Source organism: Centroberyx gerrardi, chromosome 20 (assembly GCF_048128805.1).
Source record: "Centroberyx gerrardi isolate f3 chromosome 20, fCenGer3.hap1.cur.20231027, whole genome shotgun sequence".
NCBI classification, from domain to species: domain Eukaryota; kingdom Metazoa; phylum Chordata; class Actinopteri; order Beryciformes; family Berycidae; genus Centroberyx; species Centroberyx gerrardi.
Window position 1 is genome coordinate 20,284,664 of NC_136016.1, and position 20,205 is coordinate 20,304,868.

The window sequence follows — 20,205 nt, forward strand, 5'->3', positions numbered from 1 at the left end:
ATATTAGATGAATAATTCAAGGCGGCTGGCAGGCTGGAGGTTTGGAGGGTGGTGTCAGTGGGTGACAGGGGAGGCACGTTACAGCCTGGAGTGGATGTCAGTGACGCATTAGAGGGAATGGCTGTTGTGTGTGTGTGCGTGTGTGTGTGTGTGTGTGGAAAAGAGAGAGAGAGAGAGGCGAGGATTGTTTGTGAGAGTAAGAGAGAAAGATACAGAGAGAGGGAGGGATTGTGTGTGTGTGTGTTTGCGAGACACAGATGCAGAACGAGGCGAGAACAGAGAAATACCCACACTGCAGTGGGACTCACACGGAGAGTTTCAGGCTCCATTAGCATATTCCTCACTCAGTCCCTCTCATGACCGGCGATGTGAGAGCAGTGGCTGTGTTTCACCAACCCAGGCTTTTTGCCCCTCTTTGATGTTGTAGGACACATGTTTGTTGTTCCCCCTCTGCCCCGGTCCCGTCCATAAACCGATAACTCCCAGATCCGGACAGATCCGAGGCCTGTTATCGACCGGCCGGGGCTCAAAATCCACAACGCCGCACTTCCCGGACGAGAGATAGAGAGCGGGGAGAGAACAAGAGAGAGAGGAGAAGCGGAGATCAAGAGAGCTCAAAGGCCGATTTGATCTTTACCAGAGCTTCTCCTGGAGAGGCAGCAAGCCGCTCTGTGGTCGGGGAGGAGGGTGTGAGGGGTGTGTGTGTGTGTGTGTGTGTGTGTGTGTGTGGGGCGGATCATGGCTGCTCGTGTTGAATTCAAAACCTTGATGCTGCATTGTCACGACAGAATCCGACTCTGATACCAAAACGACATTTAAAGCTGCAATATGCAACTGTTTTCCTTGAGGCAGGAAACTGTCCTGTTAGTCCCGCCCTCCTCCTCCCCCGCAGTTGGTCAAGTTCATGCCCCAACACCTGTCACTCATCATGATGAGCCGTCTACATTGAAACGGCATCTAGCCTGAGGCTGAGGGAACCGGCAGGTGGTGAACAACGCAGCCAATCTGCAATAAAAAATAAACATATCAATATTCGCCGTATTTTTGAATGGGTCTTGTCTGCTGCATGTTTAGCTTCGCTGCACTTTCATTTCTTACTGTTTTCCGCCATTGTTGTTGTTGCCATGACAACACTGCGCTGTGGCCACTAGCCTCACCTTCATAGCCACAACCCATCTCACCGCTGGTCACACCCACAGCAAATGGTTTACACCCCAAAGTGTCCCGAACATGACTGACAAGCCAGTGGTGGGGGTGAGTGGGTCGGGCAGGTAGGTGCTACACACAGGGTCAGACAGACAGACTGATAATGTGTAATATATCATATTTATTGTTATTTTAGTGTAATTATTTCTTTTTCATTCATGAGCATGGCATTCATGATATTGGAAGGTCAGCTAAGGCACTAGCTTGATAACTTTCTCATTTCTTACCTCTTGGCTTTTTCACTGGGCTTCAGTCTAACATTACTTACCCAGAAAAACTGCGGTTCTTTGGCTCCGCCCATTGTTGTTTTGAACCAATGAGAGAGCAGCTCAGCCTCCGAGAAATGTTTGTAAACTCACAGGATGCCTTTTATTCCTCCTCCTCGCTAGTAACAGAGAAAGCAAGAGCTCAGTTATGGCATTACATCATGCTGGTTGCTATGCAGCTATCTAATTAGCATTAGCTAGCTAACCTGCAGTAAAAAAAAAAAAAAGGGAATAACATTGTTGAGAATAAAAATGGACAAGAGACAAGAGGATGAGGAGCCCATTCTGTGTGGAGGGTGTAGTTAAGTACCCGGTGCCCAAAAATGCACCGCATAAAAAACACAAGGCACATCATTTGGAGGAGACTCACAACCTACCACCACGAAACCATTGAAAACAACTGAAAAAAGGTGCAGGCGCATTAAAAATGCGTCCTATATCACGGCCTAAGACTTCAATCTAGTTCTTTGTTCTCGGAGAAAAGAGCGGCGAGCCCGGGCCGCCGCTCAGATGGAAAAACATCTAAAGAACCGCTTGCTCTCGTTTTGACCCGTCTCAGCTCCGGAGGAAGAGAGGCAGCGAGGTGGGAGAGTGATGCAAGGCCCGGCCAGTGTTTTAACTGAGGGGCGGGGGAGGCGCTTAGCACGTACCGAGGATTTAGCAGAGCATGTACTGTATGGACGCACACACACACACACAGAGAAACACACACACACACACACCCCTCTCCTATTAAAAGCCAGATAGCTGTCAAGCGTCTGATGCAGTAAGTCAAAGGCAAAGGAGGATTTCAAACATTAGCATTCCTCCATAATTCCTCCTAATCCAAACACTAACATAACAGTAGGAAGTTCAATCTAATTGAGGAGGGGATGAAAGCCAAGGATATCCTGTGTGGGAAAAGATATCTGGATTAATTAGCATTGTTACAAACGGGGTTGTGTGTGTGTGTATCTGTGTGCGTTTGTATAGCCTATTTGTATCTGTGTGTGTGTGCCAGTATGTATCTGTGTATGTATATGTACGTATATGTGTGTGTGTGTGTGTGTGTGAGTGTGTTTGGCGATATGCGAGAGGGTAATTGTTAGTGCAGTATGTATATGTGGAGCAGCCACCTCATCAGTGAATGTTGGCTGTCATAAGAAGCATGTTTGATTGGATTTTCCTGTTTTAATCACTCTGCCTCTATTTTTACTTGGTGGTGGCGGTGGGGCCCGGCTAATTACAAGGCCGGATTAAAAGTGAATGTCAACATGTTAAAAGCATGCAATCGGGGCCGTAAACACCCTCAGAGGGGAATCTAGGGGCATCGGTAGAAATGAAGCAACCGTGTGTGTGTGTGTGTGTGTGTGTTGTTGTACTTCTATCCTTATGAGGACCAAATCTCTTCACACTTGGGTTAGGATTAAGGCCAAAATTAGGATTAGGTTTAGGGAAGGGGAAGGGTTAAGGTTAAGCATCGATTAGATTAGAGAAGGTTGAGGTTAGGGTTATTTACTCAAGGACTTAACTCAAGTACTTAAGTACAGTTTTGAGATACTGGCACTTTACTTGAGTATTTCCATTTTGTGAGACTTTATACTTTTCCTCTACTACATTTCAGAGGGAAATATTGCACTTTTTACTCCATTACTACACACTTGGCTACTAGTTAGTTATACTAGTTAGTTACTTCTTCTTTGCATAATAAGGATTGCATGCAAAACATACAATAAACTCATAAAATCTGTTGCATTGTTAGAGTTTAAACTCCCCAACAGTATATGGAGCAGTTAGACCGACAACATTAAAATACTTCTTACAGGTTCATGCATCAATAATTTAACACTCTGAAAGTCAACTCAAAATTTGCACTTTTAAATGTGATACTTAAGAACATTTTACTGCTCATACTACAATACTTTTACTTAAATAAACTTTTGAATGCATTACTTTTACTTTTAATGGAGTATTTTCCCATTATGGCATTGCTACTTTTACTTAAGTAAAGGATTTGAGCACTTTTTCCACCACTGAGGATTAGAGAGTGAATGTAGTGGATGACGGTCCTCACAAGTACAGTAACAGAAAATGTGTGTGTGTGTGTGTGTGTGTGGTGGAAGATAGGAAGACCTTAATTTGTACTGCCAGTGAATGCCCTCCATTCAAAACGATACCATTAAAGCAGCGGTCTGTGTATTGCATATGTGTATTTGTGTGTCTTTGTGCATCACCTACGCAAAGAAGAAACACCTGAATAGAGTCGTTTTGTGCTGATAGTAAAAGTCCTTCATTCCAAATGCCACTCAAGTAGTTAGTAATCTGTGACATTTTCACTTAAATAAACGTCCATTTTGCTTCTTTCTATAACTGAGTGACAGAACACAATAGCGATTCAACGTATACCCAGTTCAGAAAAGCTTTTACATTTGCGGTTCTGAGAGAAATCCTTCGGCGCACAAGCAGCAGCGACAGCGCTTTGTTTGGAATAAATAGAAGAACTGAATAGTTAGCAGGGGTGGTTTCTACTCTCTATCACACAACAGCGATTCAACCAATATCCAGGTCTTGAAAGCTTTTACATTCTAAACAGCCGGTGTCTGGTGGCTCTTTCCCGGGAAAATGCGCTTTATATTTCCGGTTTGTTTGGAATAAACAGAAGAAGAAGTTTGCTAAATCTGTACCCAGCTTTAAATTGTTTAGAGATTAACACTCTCATCGATTCCCTGAAACACCACACAAACAAAAACAGTATATACGTAAAATTTTCCCTGTATATCTATTTTATTTTATCTTCTTTCTTTATTTCATTTGTATTATAACTTGTATTTGGAAGATGTATAATTGCCTGACTTTGTAATTTTTGTGGTTTAATAAAAATAAATAAATAAATAAACAGAAGAAGAACTGGACTGAAGAGACAAAAAAAAAAGAGCGTCACCTACAGAAACTTCATCAACTGAAAATCCAAGTAAAAAGCCGCCACAGTACCGGACACGCTGTTTGATTGACAGGCGACGTGCGCGCCCATAGCATCGCGTTTCCCACGTGTTTCTGTTACTGTTGCCCATGTGAAACCCCCCCCCCCCCCCCACCCCCCCGCTGTAATGAGGTTCCAACCCGCAGGGGGATGATGGGGATCGACCGAGCGAGCGAGGGCGCCTCCGACATCATACATGTGATAAGCCCGGCTCTTCTTCCCCTTCCTTTCATCCTTCCCTGAGAAACGGAGGAGCGGCGTATTAATATTTAGAGTGATTGTTACCTCGCCGCCGCTCCTCGCCTCGCCCCGCAGGCGTTTTCAGCGATGCGCGGCACGTCGGCGCTCAGTCAGTTTAGCGTGTTCTTACCCCGCGTCCCGGCTGCTAATGTTCCCCCACGGTTTATTGCTTGGTGGAATGGCTCCATTAGTGTCGGAACCCGCGGTAACGGCGTGCAGACGGGCCGGCGTCCGCTAAGGCATGCTGGGTAAGAGTTGGGAGAGGGAAGTCTGACTGACAGGCGGGAAGTCAGGAAAAAAGTCTACTTGGTTGTGTACTGGGTGTGTGTGTGTGTGTTTGTGTTTATGTGTGAGAGAGAGTGTGTGTGTTTGTGTGTGAGTGAATGAAAGCGTATATGAAGTGTGTGAATGAAGTATAGCTTATTTGTAAGTATAAGTGTGTATTGGTTTGTGCAGCCTACTTGTATGTGCATGTGTGTGTGTGTGTGTGTGTGTGTGTATGTTTGCATGTGAGAGAGAGCATCTCTGAGTGTTTTTGTATGTGTGTGTGTGTGTGTGTGTGTGTGTGTGTGTGTGTGTGTGAGAGAGAGAGAGAGAGAGAGAGAGAGAGGGTTTATGTGCATGTGTGTGTGTGAGAGAGAGAGTGTGTGTGTGTGTGTGTGAGTGAATGAAAGCGTATATGAAGTGTGTGAATGAAGTATAGCTTATTTGTAAGTATGTGTGTGTATTGGTTTGTGCAGCCTACTTGTATGTGCATGTGTGTGTGTGTGTGTGTGTGTGTATGTGGGCATGTGAGAGAGAGCATCTCTGAGTGTTTTTGTATATGTGTGTGTGTGTGTGTGTGAGTGAGAGAGAGAGAGAGAGAGGGTTTATGTGCATGTGTGTGTGTGAGAGAGAGTGTGTGTGTGTGTGTGAGTGAGAAAGTGAGAGAGAGAGAGAGAGAGAGAGAGTGTGTGTGTGTGAGTGAGAAAGTGAGAGAGAGAGAGAGAGAGAGAGTGAGTGTGTGTGTGTATGTGTGTGTGTGTGTGTATGTGGACATGTGAGAGGGAGTGTTTCTGAGTGTGCGTTTGTATATATCTTGTGTGTGTGTATGCATGTATGTATATGTGTGTGTGAGGGAGAGAGGTTTTATTTGTGTGTGTGTGTGTGTGTGTGTGTGTGAGAGAGAGAGAGAGAGAGAGAGAGAGAGAGAGAGAGAGAGAGAGGGTTTATGTGCATGTGTGTGTGAGAGAGAGAGAGTGTGTGTGTGTGTGTGAGTGAGAAAGTGAGAGAGAGAGAGAGAGTGTGTGTGTGTGTGTGTGTGAGTGAGAAAGTGAGTGAGAAAGTGAGAGAGAGAGAGAGAGAGAGAGAGAGAGTGTGAGTGTGTGTGTATGTGGGCATGTGAGAGGGAGTGTTTCTGAGTGTGCGTTTGTATATATCTTGTGTGTGTGTATGCATGTATGTATATGTGTATGTGAGGGAGAGAGGTTTTATTTGTGTGTGTGTGTGTGTGTGTGTGCGTGCGTGTGTGGAAGCCATATTCCTATTACCACACTCTAAAATATATGAATAGCACCAAGTTGATGAAACCAGAATGAAACAAGGCAGTAGTGAACACGTTTTTAAATGAATAACGCAGTCCCACTCTGGGCCAATCAGAAACAAATATGTCACCTTCTTCTCACCTGTGATTGCAGCGCCACCCTTGAGCCAATCAGTGAAATTTTGAAAACGCTTGAAGCTTGAAGTTTCATCAGAATCCGATCAGCGGTGTCGGAGATGTGTGACGGATGAACGAACACAAACAACAAACAAATGAACAGACAGAGAATGATCCATAGTCCTCCTCATCATGGGAGACAGAAGAAGAAATAACTTGTTAAGTCAAACTGTGTGAACGTCTGTGAGTCGAGGTGCCAACTTGATCTCCCCAGTGGTAAACCTGCTCTCTACAGGCGCTCACCCTGAACGTCAACGGATGTCACCACTGGACAGTCTCTGTTAGTGCTGATAGTATTAATTCAGCACAATAAATAACCAAACAACTCCAATATGAATCAAGAACAACAGTTTCAGTGTTCAGGCTCGTAACAAAGCAATTGGGAGCACTTGGGAGCGAATAATTGACGCAATAAGTTAGCAAAAAGTACCTTCTAAGAGAATTAAATTACATGAAGTGAAGCCTGACAAGAGACAGACAATATATAAAAAAAACGAATATATAAAAAAGCTAGTATTCTGCAGATCTTTATGTTATTAAACCAATAAGTGCAACACCGAAATCCGATCAGGGTTACACTAGGCAAGGCAAGGCAAACTTTATTTATATAGCACATTTCATACACAAGGAAAATACAATGTGCTTCACATAAAACCAAAAAAAAACATAAAAATCCTCCTAAGCCAACTTGCTCAGGGCCACACACCACAACTATTTAAAATGACATTAAAAAAGAAAGAAAGAAAGATAGATAGCGATAAAATAAGTAAAACATAAAGGAAATAAATAATGATACAGATAATAACACCTGTTACATCTACATACAGATGATTTAGCAGAAGGCCGCAGAGAAAAGGAATGTTTTGAGCCGACTTTTAAAAGAGCTAGTTTTATTTTAATATAGTTTTGTTATATATTGACAGAATCTGCTTTGGTCGCGTTAGTTTATGTAATAGAAGTGTGACTTTGAGACTCTGCTCCTCCATACAACGGCAGTGAATGGAGACAGAAAAAAAAACTACAATTCTCCAATCTCCTCTACCGGAGCGATCGATGTTGGGCTTTTTTATCATTTCCAGGAAGCTTCAGCATCACTTTCAGCTTCCTGCACCTGCTCACTCTCTCTCTTTCTCATTGCCATGCTGCTGCTACGCTGCTCAGACTGCCGTTGATGATGATGTAGATGATGATGTCACCGCACATGGTGACGTCATCCCCCACCTCCACCCAGCCTCCACCTGCAGGCTCTGAGTCTAGGTCTCCCCCATCTATATCTGCATTCATTCTCAATAATCTGTTTACGTGAGCTGGCTGACTGGAATACTGTCATATCTGCAAATATAGACATCCTTGGTAAGTTAAAGGAATAGTTCACCCAAAAATGAAAAAATTCAGTCATTATCTACCCCCATGCCAGTAGAAAATGGGGTAAAGTTTGTTAGTCGTTGTATGGACTAACAAACTTTACCTGATTTTCTACTGGCATGGGAGTGAGTAGATAATGACTGAATTTTCATTTTTGGGTGAACTGTTCCTTTAACTCGAACCGGGCTCAAAGCGCTCTGCACCCAGCAGCTCTTCCTACCTGCTGAATCCACACATATAATTTCAACATAATAACCCGGGGTGTTGTGATCACTGGAATCACAGGACAGCTTGTCATTTTTTGCGCTTTCAGATGAATATAAATTATGCAAATCTGTTGTAAAATTGCACAAAATTGGTTTTAAATGGGCAACATTTTTCTGGGGGAAGACCCAGACCCTTGATTAAAGGTTTGGATTTTTGGACCTCACTAAAAAAAAAAAAATTATCTGACTGTGGCCTTGATCAAAAAACAATTATAGTCTTTGTCTCTCCATTAGATGATGAATCCAACAGTCTAATACTAAAATGGACTATAAGCACGCTGTGTTTTCTGGCTGCTTGCTCACACGCGTGGCGTTCTGTCTGCTTACACTTCCAGACTAGTCTGATCTGCCAGCACCCACTGAAACACACACACACACACACACACACACACACGCACACACACACACAGAGACACACACTGTGCATAAGGAGAGGCTAGTCGGGTGCAGGTGCTCCTTGTTATCCCGACGGGCCGCTCCCGTCTCTCTCCGCCTCTCGACCCACGCCGGCCCCCCCCCGCCCAGCTCACCACACACACACACACACACACACACACACACACACACACACACTCACATTCATATCCTGTGTGCCGGATTAAAAAAACAAGCCATTTTCAGTCAGCAGGTGGCCGGTTGTTGGGGAGGTTGTGTTCTCCGTCCAAACAAACTGTTGAAACAATCCTCGGTCTTCACTTTGAGAGAGTGGGAGTCCGGTTGGTGGTGGTGTGAAGAACAGTATTGTGGGTAAATGTCACCAAGAGCCTTCTGTTCCATATCTGACTAAGTGAACAAAAAAAACAAAAAAAATCCTTGAGAAAATCCACCACTTTATGTGTCCTAACAACAACAGAATGGTCGTGGGCTCTCCATTCCCTGAGAGAGCCAGACTAAACCCAAGAATAAGAGAGGAGCGTTTAGACATGAAGGCAGACTGGGAGCGGTGGCTGGTGAAACACTGTTGGCCAAACAGATCACAGACCACGTCCCCTCTGCAGGACGGGCACACCACAACCTTCATCTTCCCCTCACTAAATTCTGTGTGAAGCAAACAGAGACTAGATCTGAAGCGGACTCTGAATGGAATATAGATGCAGTTTGGAGCCACGGATTGATGAGTTTTGCTCCAAAAAAGAGGGAGAAATCCACCTGACGCCCGCTGCTACAAAATGATCCACTGCAAAAAAACACAAATCAAAGTATGGTACTTTTTATAGATAGATATAAAGCAGATAATTTTAGTCCCCCTGTATGACAAAATGATGATTTTAAAGTCTGAAGCCTCTATATTTAACAGATGTTAAATGACTTCAAGGTTTTTCTTTTGTTTTTAATTGGATATAAAACATGAAATGAGCTCTTGTACTTGTCAAGTCAGGTTTATTAATATAATCCTTCATCACAAGCCTGTCTCAAAGGACTTTACAGAGAACGAGTCCACCTAGATCTAACTTATCGACACTTCTTCTTCTTCTATCACTTATAACAAATGTATTTATTCATGTATAATGCATTTATAATACATTTTCTTTCCATATAGACAACAGAAGTAAACGTCAACAGTCAACTTACAGCACAAACAGAGAGGAGAGCCGTATTTTCTCTCAGATCTGTATGTTTCCCTGTGTGCATATTTGTGTGTGTGTGTGTGTGTGTGTGTGTGTGTGTGTCCACCTGTACTCATTACAGCCCATCACAGGCTTTAGTCCTCTGTCAGGATCCAGGCTTGTCACGGCTGTCGTCCCCCTGAAAAACGGAGCGGGATCCGCCGCTGCACCGCGACTAAAGGGAGTGAAGGGATGGAGAGATGAAAGAATAGAAGAATGGAGTTGCAGAGAAATAATGAGAGGGGAGAAGCGCCGTCGCACGACAACGACATCGCACTAAACTAGTCGGTTCATGCGGGGATTATGAGGAGAGAGCGCCTTTCATAATGGATAAGCAGCGTTTTAGTTCAAAACTAAGGAGAGGTTAGCCAAAGGATATGAATTGTATGAATTGTATTTGCATTGTATTATATTTCCTCAAATCCTCTGAGCAGCATGTCTGTATACAGCAGTAAAACCTGAAGATGGCCTTTCTTTACTGTGAGTTTGGGTGTGATGGCGATGTAGGAACAGCTTACCAACATTTACTGAACATTTTTCTTCAAAGTAGTGTAAGTAGTAATCAAGGAGATTCTCGCTTTTTGAATTTGGCAACATCTCTGGTGTTAAGCGTCCATTTCTGTGGTGTTTCTGCACTGCTCTTCCCAGAGATCACCTGTCAATCAAACAGTGTGGGCGGGTCTTCTTCCTTGGATTTTCTGTTGATGCAGTTTGAGTTTCTGTAGGTGGCGCTCTTTTTTTGTTTGAATGTTCAGTCATGTTGGCTATCGCTGCTCATGCTAACTACCCAGTTCTTCTTCTTCTGTTTATTCCAAACAAACCCGGAAACATAAAACGCATCACTTCGCATCACTTTTTCCCGGGAAAGAGCTACCAGACACCGAGTGTTTAGAACAGCAAATGTAAAAGCTTTCATGAACTGGATATAGATTGAATCCATAGACTGTAAAAAACAGATGGGTGTAGTGAGTGTGACTTCACCCATAGATTTCTGAAGGGCCGTTTTGAAGCCTAAAGATTGGCGATTTTGAAAATTGCCATAAGGACACACATTAAAAGAAGTGAAATTAGCTACTGACACCATAACCTCTTGTCGCAAAAAATTGATTGACTTTATATTTTGAGTGAGAAAGTTGGGTTGTGGTCCCATTGACTTGCATGGAGTTGGGCGGGATTTGCAGTCTTTTTGGAGCCGGGGCCTAGCGGGCGTTAGAGGAATTTCCGCCTGCTGCCACTTCCTCATTGGCTTCAAAATTCACCCGCTTGGTTGAATCACTATTGTGTTGTGTGAAAAATGGACAGTTATTTGTATGAATATGTCCCGGCTTATTACGAGCTTTACGGGAGCAGTTGGAGCGCGCGTGCGACCGGTCGGACGGGCCCCGGCTGCATTAAAACGCAGCGAGACACGATGCGGATCTCTGACCCCGCTGAACCGCCACAACACGATCCAGCTTGGCGAGAGCGAGGAGCGCCGATCCCTGCCAGCTCTCCCAGCCTGTCTCCCTGGCTGAGCGCCTGGAGGGCAGGGCACGGCGATGGATGGGCCTGTCGCCGCGCTCTCCGCCGCCCAGATGGCCCTCTCTGTCAGCGGGCCCGCCGCCAGGAGGGGTGGCGCCCTGACGTCAGGCCGTGATTGGATATGCCAACTTTCATTTACTTCCCCCAACACCTGTGGACTTTGTGGAGAAATGAAGGGGCTCTGGTTTCCGGAGCCTAGCATATGTGTGTGTGTGTGTGTGTGTGTGTGTGTGTGTGTGTGTTGTTGTTGTTCTATCCTTGTGAGAACTGGTTTAAGTTTTTTACGTTTTTGCGGAGTGAGGTCATTTTGGCTGATCCTCTCTTCTTCAAGGGGGATAGTTTAGGATTTAAATTTAGTGTTAAGATTAGAATTAGGATTAGATTTAGGTTAGGATAAGGATTAGGGTTAAATTAGTTCAGGATTTGGGTTTAGGGTTAAGATTAGGATTAGGTTTAGGTTGGATTTAGGAATAGTCAACAGAAGGTCTGTGCAGGAGGCCCTTCTGTGTGTGTGTGTGTGTGTGTGTGTGTGTGTGTGTGTGTGTGACCCATTCGAAAGTTAGTTTGACAAGCTGTTGCTCATGTCTCTCGTGTCTGAAAATGTGTGTGTGTGTGTGTGTGTGAGTGTGTGTGTGTGTCCACTCACCTGTACTAACAGTCTGTCACAGGGTTTAGTCCTCTGTCAGGATCAAAGGTGTGTGTGTGTGTGTGTACGCTTGGAAGTGAATTGGTATCACTGTCGTTCACACATCACTAGACCACATGATGTGATCCTGAGTGGATACACTGCTGAATTAGTATTTGGTTGAATAGCTGGTCAGACTGGCTGCTCCCCTGTTAGTGCCTGAAGACACTCGCTGGGCGCAGAGCGAGCGTGACCGGACATTCAGTTCCACTAAACCCTTCTACTTAAGCTGCTAATCATATCACAGAATTAGCAGGAATTATGCTAAAACTACACAAATCCGTTTAGAAAGCAATTCTCCGTTTGGGTATCATTTTTGATAAAGCTCTTAGTTGTGTCATTGTTTACCGCACAAATCTCCCAATTACCGAGAGTCCTTCTAGACTTCGGCGTAAAAATAATTTGAGCCAACAAAACAAAAAGTGGATTCCAAGTCCTCAGGCGTTGTACTAGAGAAAATTTGTGTCAAGAAATTACTTTCTCTATTCCAATCATAGCAATGGCAGCTCTAACTCATGGAGCATGTAATTTAGCTGTCCCAGCTGTCGCAACTTTCCACTTTGAAAACTGTCATTTCCATCGACCTCGGATGAACGTAACTTCACATCGGCCGCGGCTTTTACAACCAGTTGCTTCACCCACAGTTTGCCTTGTGAGTTTCCACAGATACCGGCTCACATATTTACGCAGCACGCAGCCAAGAATATATCTGACGACAACATGGCTTCTCATGGCTTCTCGGTTTGGGAGCGATTCGTTAATGGGCCTTTGGATTCCATCAGGAGCCGGAAAGCTGAGGCGAAAATGAAATAAGCTCCTCTTTGTGTCTCTGGTGATGCTCCGGGCTCACTTCTGAGACGTAACAAGCCCCTCATGTTATCAGGCATCTACATGGGCCTCTCATGTGCTTTCAGAAACGGGCGACCTTTGATCCCGCTCCCCCACATCCGCTTCAAGTGTGTACTTGTACGAGGAAAACGCTGGGGGAAAACATCAGCGCTCCACACGGGTAGATTTTACAACCTGGAAGCTGGTGAAGGCATTGTGGAGAGACTGTGTGTGTGTGTACTGTGTGTTCCTCTGTCTGCATGTGTGTACATCTGTCTTTGTGTGTGTGTGTGTGTGTGTGTGTGTGTTGGGGAACACCGGACAGGCATTGGATCAATAAACAGGAGCTGGCTTTCATCGGTCACAGCAGAATGAATCCCGCTGAAACGGATCAGAGAGCAAAGCGGACGCCGCCGACCTCCAGTCCCTCTGGAAAGCTGCCATTTCGCGATGGCAACTTTTTTCTGCTAAATCAACCGCTCGCTGCTAAATATTGCAACGGCGCGCAATTTCGACTGCACTTTTATCACAAAAAGAGCCTTCACTTTCTTTCAAAGCGGCGACAGGGAGGGCAATTTTTACAAATCATTGCAATTTTGCAGCAAGAAGGGACTAAACCTCGCTTTTCAACACAGAATTGCTCCAAGTGAGCGGCAGCAAGGTGGCCTAATGGATACAGACTGTCCTGCAAGCAGAACGTCCCAGATTCAATCTCTGCAACAGCAATGTGTCTTATTGTAGTGTCCTTGAGCAAGCAGCCACTCATTGTTAGTTGCTCCGGATAAGAGTCAGCTAATCCCTATATTTTAACTGTAACAGTGAGAAAGAGAGAGAAAAACATAGTGTGCACGTATTGGATTTAGTTACAGCTGCACTAGGCAAGGTCTTTATGTAAAAATACACCTGTCTTATCAGCCTAAATCACACAGTGGGGCTGCAGCAGAGAAGAGCGTCCCGTCTCCACGAAGTCAGACTGTAGATTTGTTTCCCCTAATTAAATTCCGGTGTCAGTTATTGACATTTCTCCACCCACAGGAAGAGATGAATCAAAACTTCGAAACGTCCCATCCCTCCTAATGGAGACCCCATAGATTCGCCCCATTTGTTGGGTATGTCCGCCGGCCGGAAATCTTGGCACACAACAAATGAGGAATTGAAACTTCAAGAGTGAAATCCAATCTGTCTCCTAAACAGCAGCGAGCAGAGAAAGCTGGACTCACCAGCGTTAGATCTTTTCCTCTCTCGTCTCTTTGGTTTCCTTTGGTATAAAAGCGTCACAGACCGGGCCGGGTTGAGCGTGCTGTGTAACGTTTACTGTCGTCATGTCACGGGATTTCTGGGTATTGAAGTTCAAACGGTTTTTATCTCTCGCTGCCATTCGGAGCCGCCAACATGCGAAGTTGCCTAGTGCAGCTAGAAATGCACAAATGAAGGGCTAACTCATTAAAACTCATCTTATCACTGACAAAAAAAAACAACCCTGCAATCATCAATAGATAAAATCAACATTTATTATAAAAATACAGCCAATCGTGTCACAGTCATGGTATTCAGTATGGTCGTTGGAATTCAAGACAGGAACAAGTCAGAGCGTGTGATGATATGTTCCCCAATTCATAGAGCAAATGCGCTCAAAAAAAAAAAAAATAAAAACATCACACACACAAACAAATGATAAAGAACAATGTGATTGAGCTCGGTGACCGTGAGGATATAAAAATAGATAAGGACATAAGGTTCCTTCTCAGACAGGAAATGAAGGAGATGGACTCAGTCGTCTTTCACACATCACAGTCATTATCCATTCCTCTCAGACGCCCCCTCCTCCTCCTCCTCCTCCTCCTCCCCCTCTTCCTCCTCCCTCCATCACATGCTGACTTTTTGGAAGAGAGACAGAATCCGTCAGTGTGAAATGAGGTCAGCGATTGCGTTGCTGATGGAAAATCACCTACAGTACCCACCAGACCACAGACACACACACACAAGTACATACACACACACACTCTTTCTCTCTGACACTCACGCTCTCTCTGAGACACACACACACACACAGACACACAGATGTGTTGCTAAAGGGTTGCCATGACAACTCTGCGTTCCCAGTCGGTCAGGGAGAGTGTGTGAGAGAGAGAGAGAGAATGTGTGTGTGTGTGTGTGTGTGTGCGTGTGTGTGTGCGGAGGGTGTAATCGAGTACAGTCATTTAAAGCTCGCAGAGAAAGTCATTTTGTCACCAAAATGTCCATTTTAAAAGACATTTTCAGTACTGCGAGCCTCCAAATAAGCCTGTGGCTACTAGGCTGCGTGTAACACTGTGAGGTTGATACTGCTATGGCTGAACAGCCTGGTAATACTGTCAAACACACACACACACACACACACACACACACACACACACAACCATCACTGTGTCGTGAGCCTGACACCAGTCCTTTACTTTGACATTTAATGCCGCGATTAGACGTAATTCATAACGCATTGAAGATGCTGTGAACTAACTTTGCAAAAGATCCCAATCTCAAATGTTCTGAGACTAAACCGATTAGGCGTGGTTTGTGCCTGTAGTGTTACGACATTCGTTTCCATTGCAACTCTGGTTTCGGTGATGAAATGTTTTCATCACGAAAACAACCCAGAGAGCGAGTAAAAAGCGGGTAGAACAACATTCAGTTTGATCTGTACATTCATAAAGTAGAATACATCCAACGCACGCAAACACTGGCGCCGCAACGCAATGTCTCTGCAAGGGAGCGATGCGGGGGAGACGGATTCCCTCGGATTTGACGTGAATGAACTTGTTGGAGAGCAAAACATTCAATGCATTAACAGATTTAGAGCAAAAAACGGGGGCAAACGTACTGGACAGCGAGTTCTGCCGTACTGCCTTACAAAGGAAAAAGACAGTGACATCAGTTTTAGTCGAAAATGAGATTGTCATTTTTCATAGTGTTAATATAGAGTCGGAGTAACCTCTTAATAAGTCAACAAATCAACTCATTTCCAAAGATTTTCTTCCGAGTCCGTCAGCCTGACAGTAGAAACATGCTTGGCTGATTTTTCTCAGTTTCACGCTGAGCAGTTTCTGCCTTTTTTCCTTTGAAGGGCGGCGTGGCGTTCGGGTTTGTCGATGGTTTTTAAGGGGGAATAAACAGACGAGATCCCGGGCTGACACAGAGATCAGCGGGCGGCTCAGTATCTCTCAGGTCAGTCAGACGAGGTACCAGGTTATACATGAAACACACACAACACGGTGATGCGGTTAGCTTGCATAGGATGGCCGACGAGGCGTTAGACTCTAGCTACAGCAAAAAATAGCTATGATTGCTGGATACTTCAGGATCGTTAAAGGAAAAATCCACCGTCAGATACTTTTACACTGTTATATATCACCAATCTGTGATGCTCAAGGCGTCCCAGGAGTTACTTTATGAAGAAATGTATGTTTTTGTTGTATCTACTTTCGCCCCAACCTGCCTCGTCTACTTCTACTTCAGCCAGTGGTTTCCTACATTTCCCAGAATGCCTTTCGACAACCCCCAGAGAATAGACCTGAACATGTTCCCTTCAGCTGCGGGTTATATGCGTAGGTGGAGAGAGGAATAGCGATAATAGTAAGAGCAAGAGAGTTTTTCCAGTTGATGTCTTGGTATGTCTTGACACGAAAGCCTGACATTTACCATTAATCTTTAGATAGTTTAACATTTTCCTCCTTTCAAACTCCATTGTAGCTGCACTGGAAATACCTCGATGTGAAAATGGACCCAGAAATGCAAGATACATCGCCGTTAAAGTGTTAAAGTGTTTTTAGGGTGGATTTTTCCTTTAAGGATGGCTAGGTTTGCATACATTTTAAGTTACACTGACATCATCTGACTACACCACAGCGTATTGTCTTGAACTTTAACAATTACACAGCACAGACAGATAGAGTGGGTGTCACAACATGTAATGCTACCCATGATATACTGTAAGAGGGCCGTGTGCGAAAGAGGGTAGCGCTTCTCCACAAAAGAACCATTCCTTTTAGGAGACGGGAAGGACAATATTCAGTCGGCTCTCCTTGTGCGCCCTTTCGTGGCAGCGTGCGGAGATAACATCCATTCTGTCACGATGCGCCCAGAAAAACATTCAGCAGAAGAGAGAACAGACATTCAAATTTGTTTCATCATAGCTCTGATAATATATGATTCACCCAAGTTCATATTGTGTGGTTGGTATGCGGCTTCAAGGCCTTCGACTTTTGTGGGTTTGAATTTACTGCGTCTCGTTACTTGTAAAAGGTGCTTCAAATTGAATTAATTAAATCTTATTTCTTTCTTTCACAGAGTCAAAGAGGTCAACTTAACCATTAGTGATGAGAACATAGACACCAAAATCATCCATGTTTCCCTGGACTCCGGTGCTCCATGCTAACACCTTAGCATACACCATGTTGAGTGATAGTAGGCGACTAGCGTTATCTCAACAGTGAGAAAATGAGAACCTGTAGCAGCTCTAAGGCTAAACGGTGAGTCATTTCAAATGATATGTGTCTAAGTCTGGCAGTTTTGTGTAGACTGGTAAAATTTACATGAAATACAATACAAAAATAACATAGTGTTTGGAGCTACCTGCGACTGCTTTCTCTGTTGAATGGTCTCCTCTTCCCACGGGATTCGCAGCGTGAAAAGCTGTGTGGGAGACAGAGTCTGCAGCTAAGAATCATCTGCTGATGAATAAGTGGCTGCTCACCTGAAATAGTTCCAAAAATAAACCTGGCTGCATCAGCTATTGAGTTAATGATGTTTCTTTCTTTTTTTGTTATGAATCCAAAGACCATAACAAGAACTTTTTATTAAAAGGTCAGTGTTCTTACTTTGGATAATGCTACTCACCTACTATCACTCAGCATAGTGTACACTAATGAGTTATCAAATGATCTACCAGGAACACATGGATGATTTTGGTGTCTCTGTTCTCATCACATAACGGGCCAGTCTCCCAAAAACTCATTCCTTTAAGAAAAGGGGATCAAACGTCGTCAAATTAAATCAAAAGCGATTCACAAAGTGAAAAGCCAGCTTGTTGGGCACACACCCAACCTCCCTGGTTTTCCCTTCGCCGGCCCTCAGGCCTGCAGGAGCTTCCTGAGGTCCTCGTCCATGCCCCGCGCGCTCAGCTGCTCCAGGCTGTGGTAGCGGTGGATGATGTCATCGGCGGTCACCACCACCACCCTGACGCCGTGGGTGTCCTCGCCCAGCTGGCAGCCGATGGCCGAGCTCACTACCATGTCCAGGCCGCCGTGGCAACCGCCGGCGTTCCGGTGATAGTGGCCGGAGAAGACCGCCTTCACACCTACAGAGAGAGAGAGACAGGGAAAGACAGAGAGAGAGAGAGAGAGAGAGAGAGAGAGAGAGAGAGAGAGAGAGAGAGAGGGAAAGACAGAGAGAGAGAGACAGAGAGAGAGAGACAGGGAAAGACAGAGAGAGAGACAGGGAAAGACAGAGAGAGAGAGAGAGAGAGAGAGAGAGAGAGAGACAGGGAAAGACAGAGAGAGAGAGAGAGAGAGAGAGAGAGAGAGAGAGAGAGAATAATGTGTGAGTGTGCTGAATTTAGCAAAGCACAAATTGCATGAATGCAGAAGTGTTGGTGGGGAAAAAATTGTTAGAATTTGGTGTGGGCTGCCCGATTCTGTTTGTCTCTGTTTACTTTAAGTTTCATCATCTAAACTTGAATTTTACAATAAACAGGCAACATGTTCCACTTGCTGTCAAAGTCCACTTTCGTGCATTTATCCTGTAGAAGTCCCCCTTCAAACATTTATCCTTCATCTATCCCGGAAGAAAGGTGCAGTAAATAAGAGTTTTACTGCCACATAGCACAAAATGACCACAATATATCTGCAGGGGTTTGAAAAGGTTGTTAATCGATACCACTGACTCACGGTTACGCCACCAGGAGATTTCAGGCTTTAAATAACCGTCTTTTTGTTTTGGAACAAAAACTCCCCGCTCTGCTCGATTCCTCGGCCGGGGACAGAGGTCGATACACGTCATAGATTACTTAATACACCTTTAATACTGCAGACAGCTCTTTCTTGGGTGTTATGCAGTAGAACCAAATTAGCATATTGCAACACAAAAGTGTGTACCTTCAGAAAGAAAGAAAGAAAGAGAGAAGGGGAGACAGAGGGGGGAGCCTTCCACTTGTTGAATATTTTGAAAACCTAGTAAACTTAAGAAAGAAAGAAAGAAAGAAAGAAAGAAAGAGGAGAGAAAGGGAGACAGAGAGGAAAATGGGGAGCCTTCCACTTCCACAGAATATTTTGAAAACCTAGCACACTTTTATTAAGAAATAAAGAAAGAAAGAGAGAGAAAGAAAGAGAGAAATCAAGAGGAGAGAGAGAGAAAGAAAGAAGAGAGAAAGAGGGGGGAAATGGGGGAGTCTTCCACTTGTAGAATATTTTGAAAACCTAGGGAACTTTTACTAAGGATGAAAGAAAGAAAAAGAAAGAAAGAAAGAAAGAAAGAAAGAAAGAAAGAAAGAGGAGAGAGAGAGAGAGAGAGAGAGAAAGAAAGAAGAGAGAAAGAGGGGGGAAATGGGGGAGTCTTCCACTTGTAGAATATTTTGAAAACCTAGGGAACTTTTACTAAGGATGAAAGAAAGAAGAAGAAAGAAAGAAAGAAAGAAAGAAAGAAAGAAAGAAAGAAAGAAAGAGGAGAGAAAGGGAGACAGAGAGGGAAAATGGGGAGCCTTCCACTTGTAGAATATTTTGAAAACCTAGGGAACTTTTACTAAGGATGGAAGAAAGAAAAAGAAAGAAAAAGAAAGAAAGAGGAGAGAGAGAGAGAAAGAAGAAAGAAAGGGAGACAGAGAGGGAAAATGGGGGAGCCTTCTACTTCTAGAATATTTTGAAAACCTAGGGAACTTTTAATAAGGATGAAAGAAAGAAAAAGAAAGAAAGAAAGAAAGAAAGAAAGAAAGAGGAGATGCAGCGGTGATGCTGCGCCCCTGCAGGGGGACGACGGCTCCCTCTGACTGACGGGACAAACCAGCCTCACTCTGAAGGACTTGTTTTCTGTGTGTGTGTGTTAGGACCAGACTGAGTGTGGGAACTTGTTTCACTATCCTTGTGAGAACCAGTTAGAAAGGGTCAGTTTAGGGTTAAGGACGTGGGTTTAGGGTTAAGATTAGGATTAGATTAGGGTTAAGGTTTAAGCAAGTAAGGTTTTTCTTTGTTTTTGTTTGTCAAGAATTTACCGCATGTTTTCGGTTTTGTTAATTTTTTTTGATGAATTTTCTTGCTTTGTTTCTTTTTTTTTTGGTTACATGTTCGAAATAAATACATAAACATAAGGGTTAGGATTTAGGTTAAGGTTAGGATTAGGTTTAGGTTAGGTTAAGGGTTAAGTTAAGATATGTAGTGGAAAGAGTTAAGGTTCGGGTTATTAGCTAGGGAATGAGCATAATCAACAGAAGGTCCTCACAAGTATACTAATACAAAAGGTGTGTGTGTGTGTGTGTTTGTGTGTGTGCGTGTGTGTATGTGTGCCTCCATGTATGCATGAGTATAGGTAAGGGGATTT

The 20,205-nt window shown here is 44.1% G+C and overlaps 1 protein-coding gene across 1 annotated transcript in view; it reads right to left on the bottom strand.

Annotated features, from left to right (window-relative positions):
* Window positions 1-16,406: 16,406 nt before the first annotated feature.
* cpped1 (calcineurin-like phosphoesterase domain containing 1) overlaps window positions 16,407-20,205 on the bottom strand; it is a 35,813-nt gene continuing 32,014 nt past the window's right edge. The window contains exon 6 of the mRNA XM_071905182.2: window positions 16,407-17,974. Within this exon, the coding sequence (XP_071761283.1) occupies window positions 17,748-17,974 (227 nt within the window). The 3' untranslated portion in view covers window positions 16,407-17,747. The remainder of the gene's footprint in view (window positions 17,975-20,205) is intronic.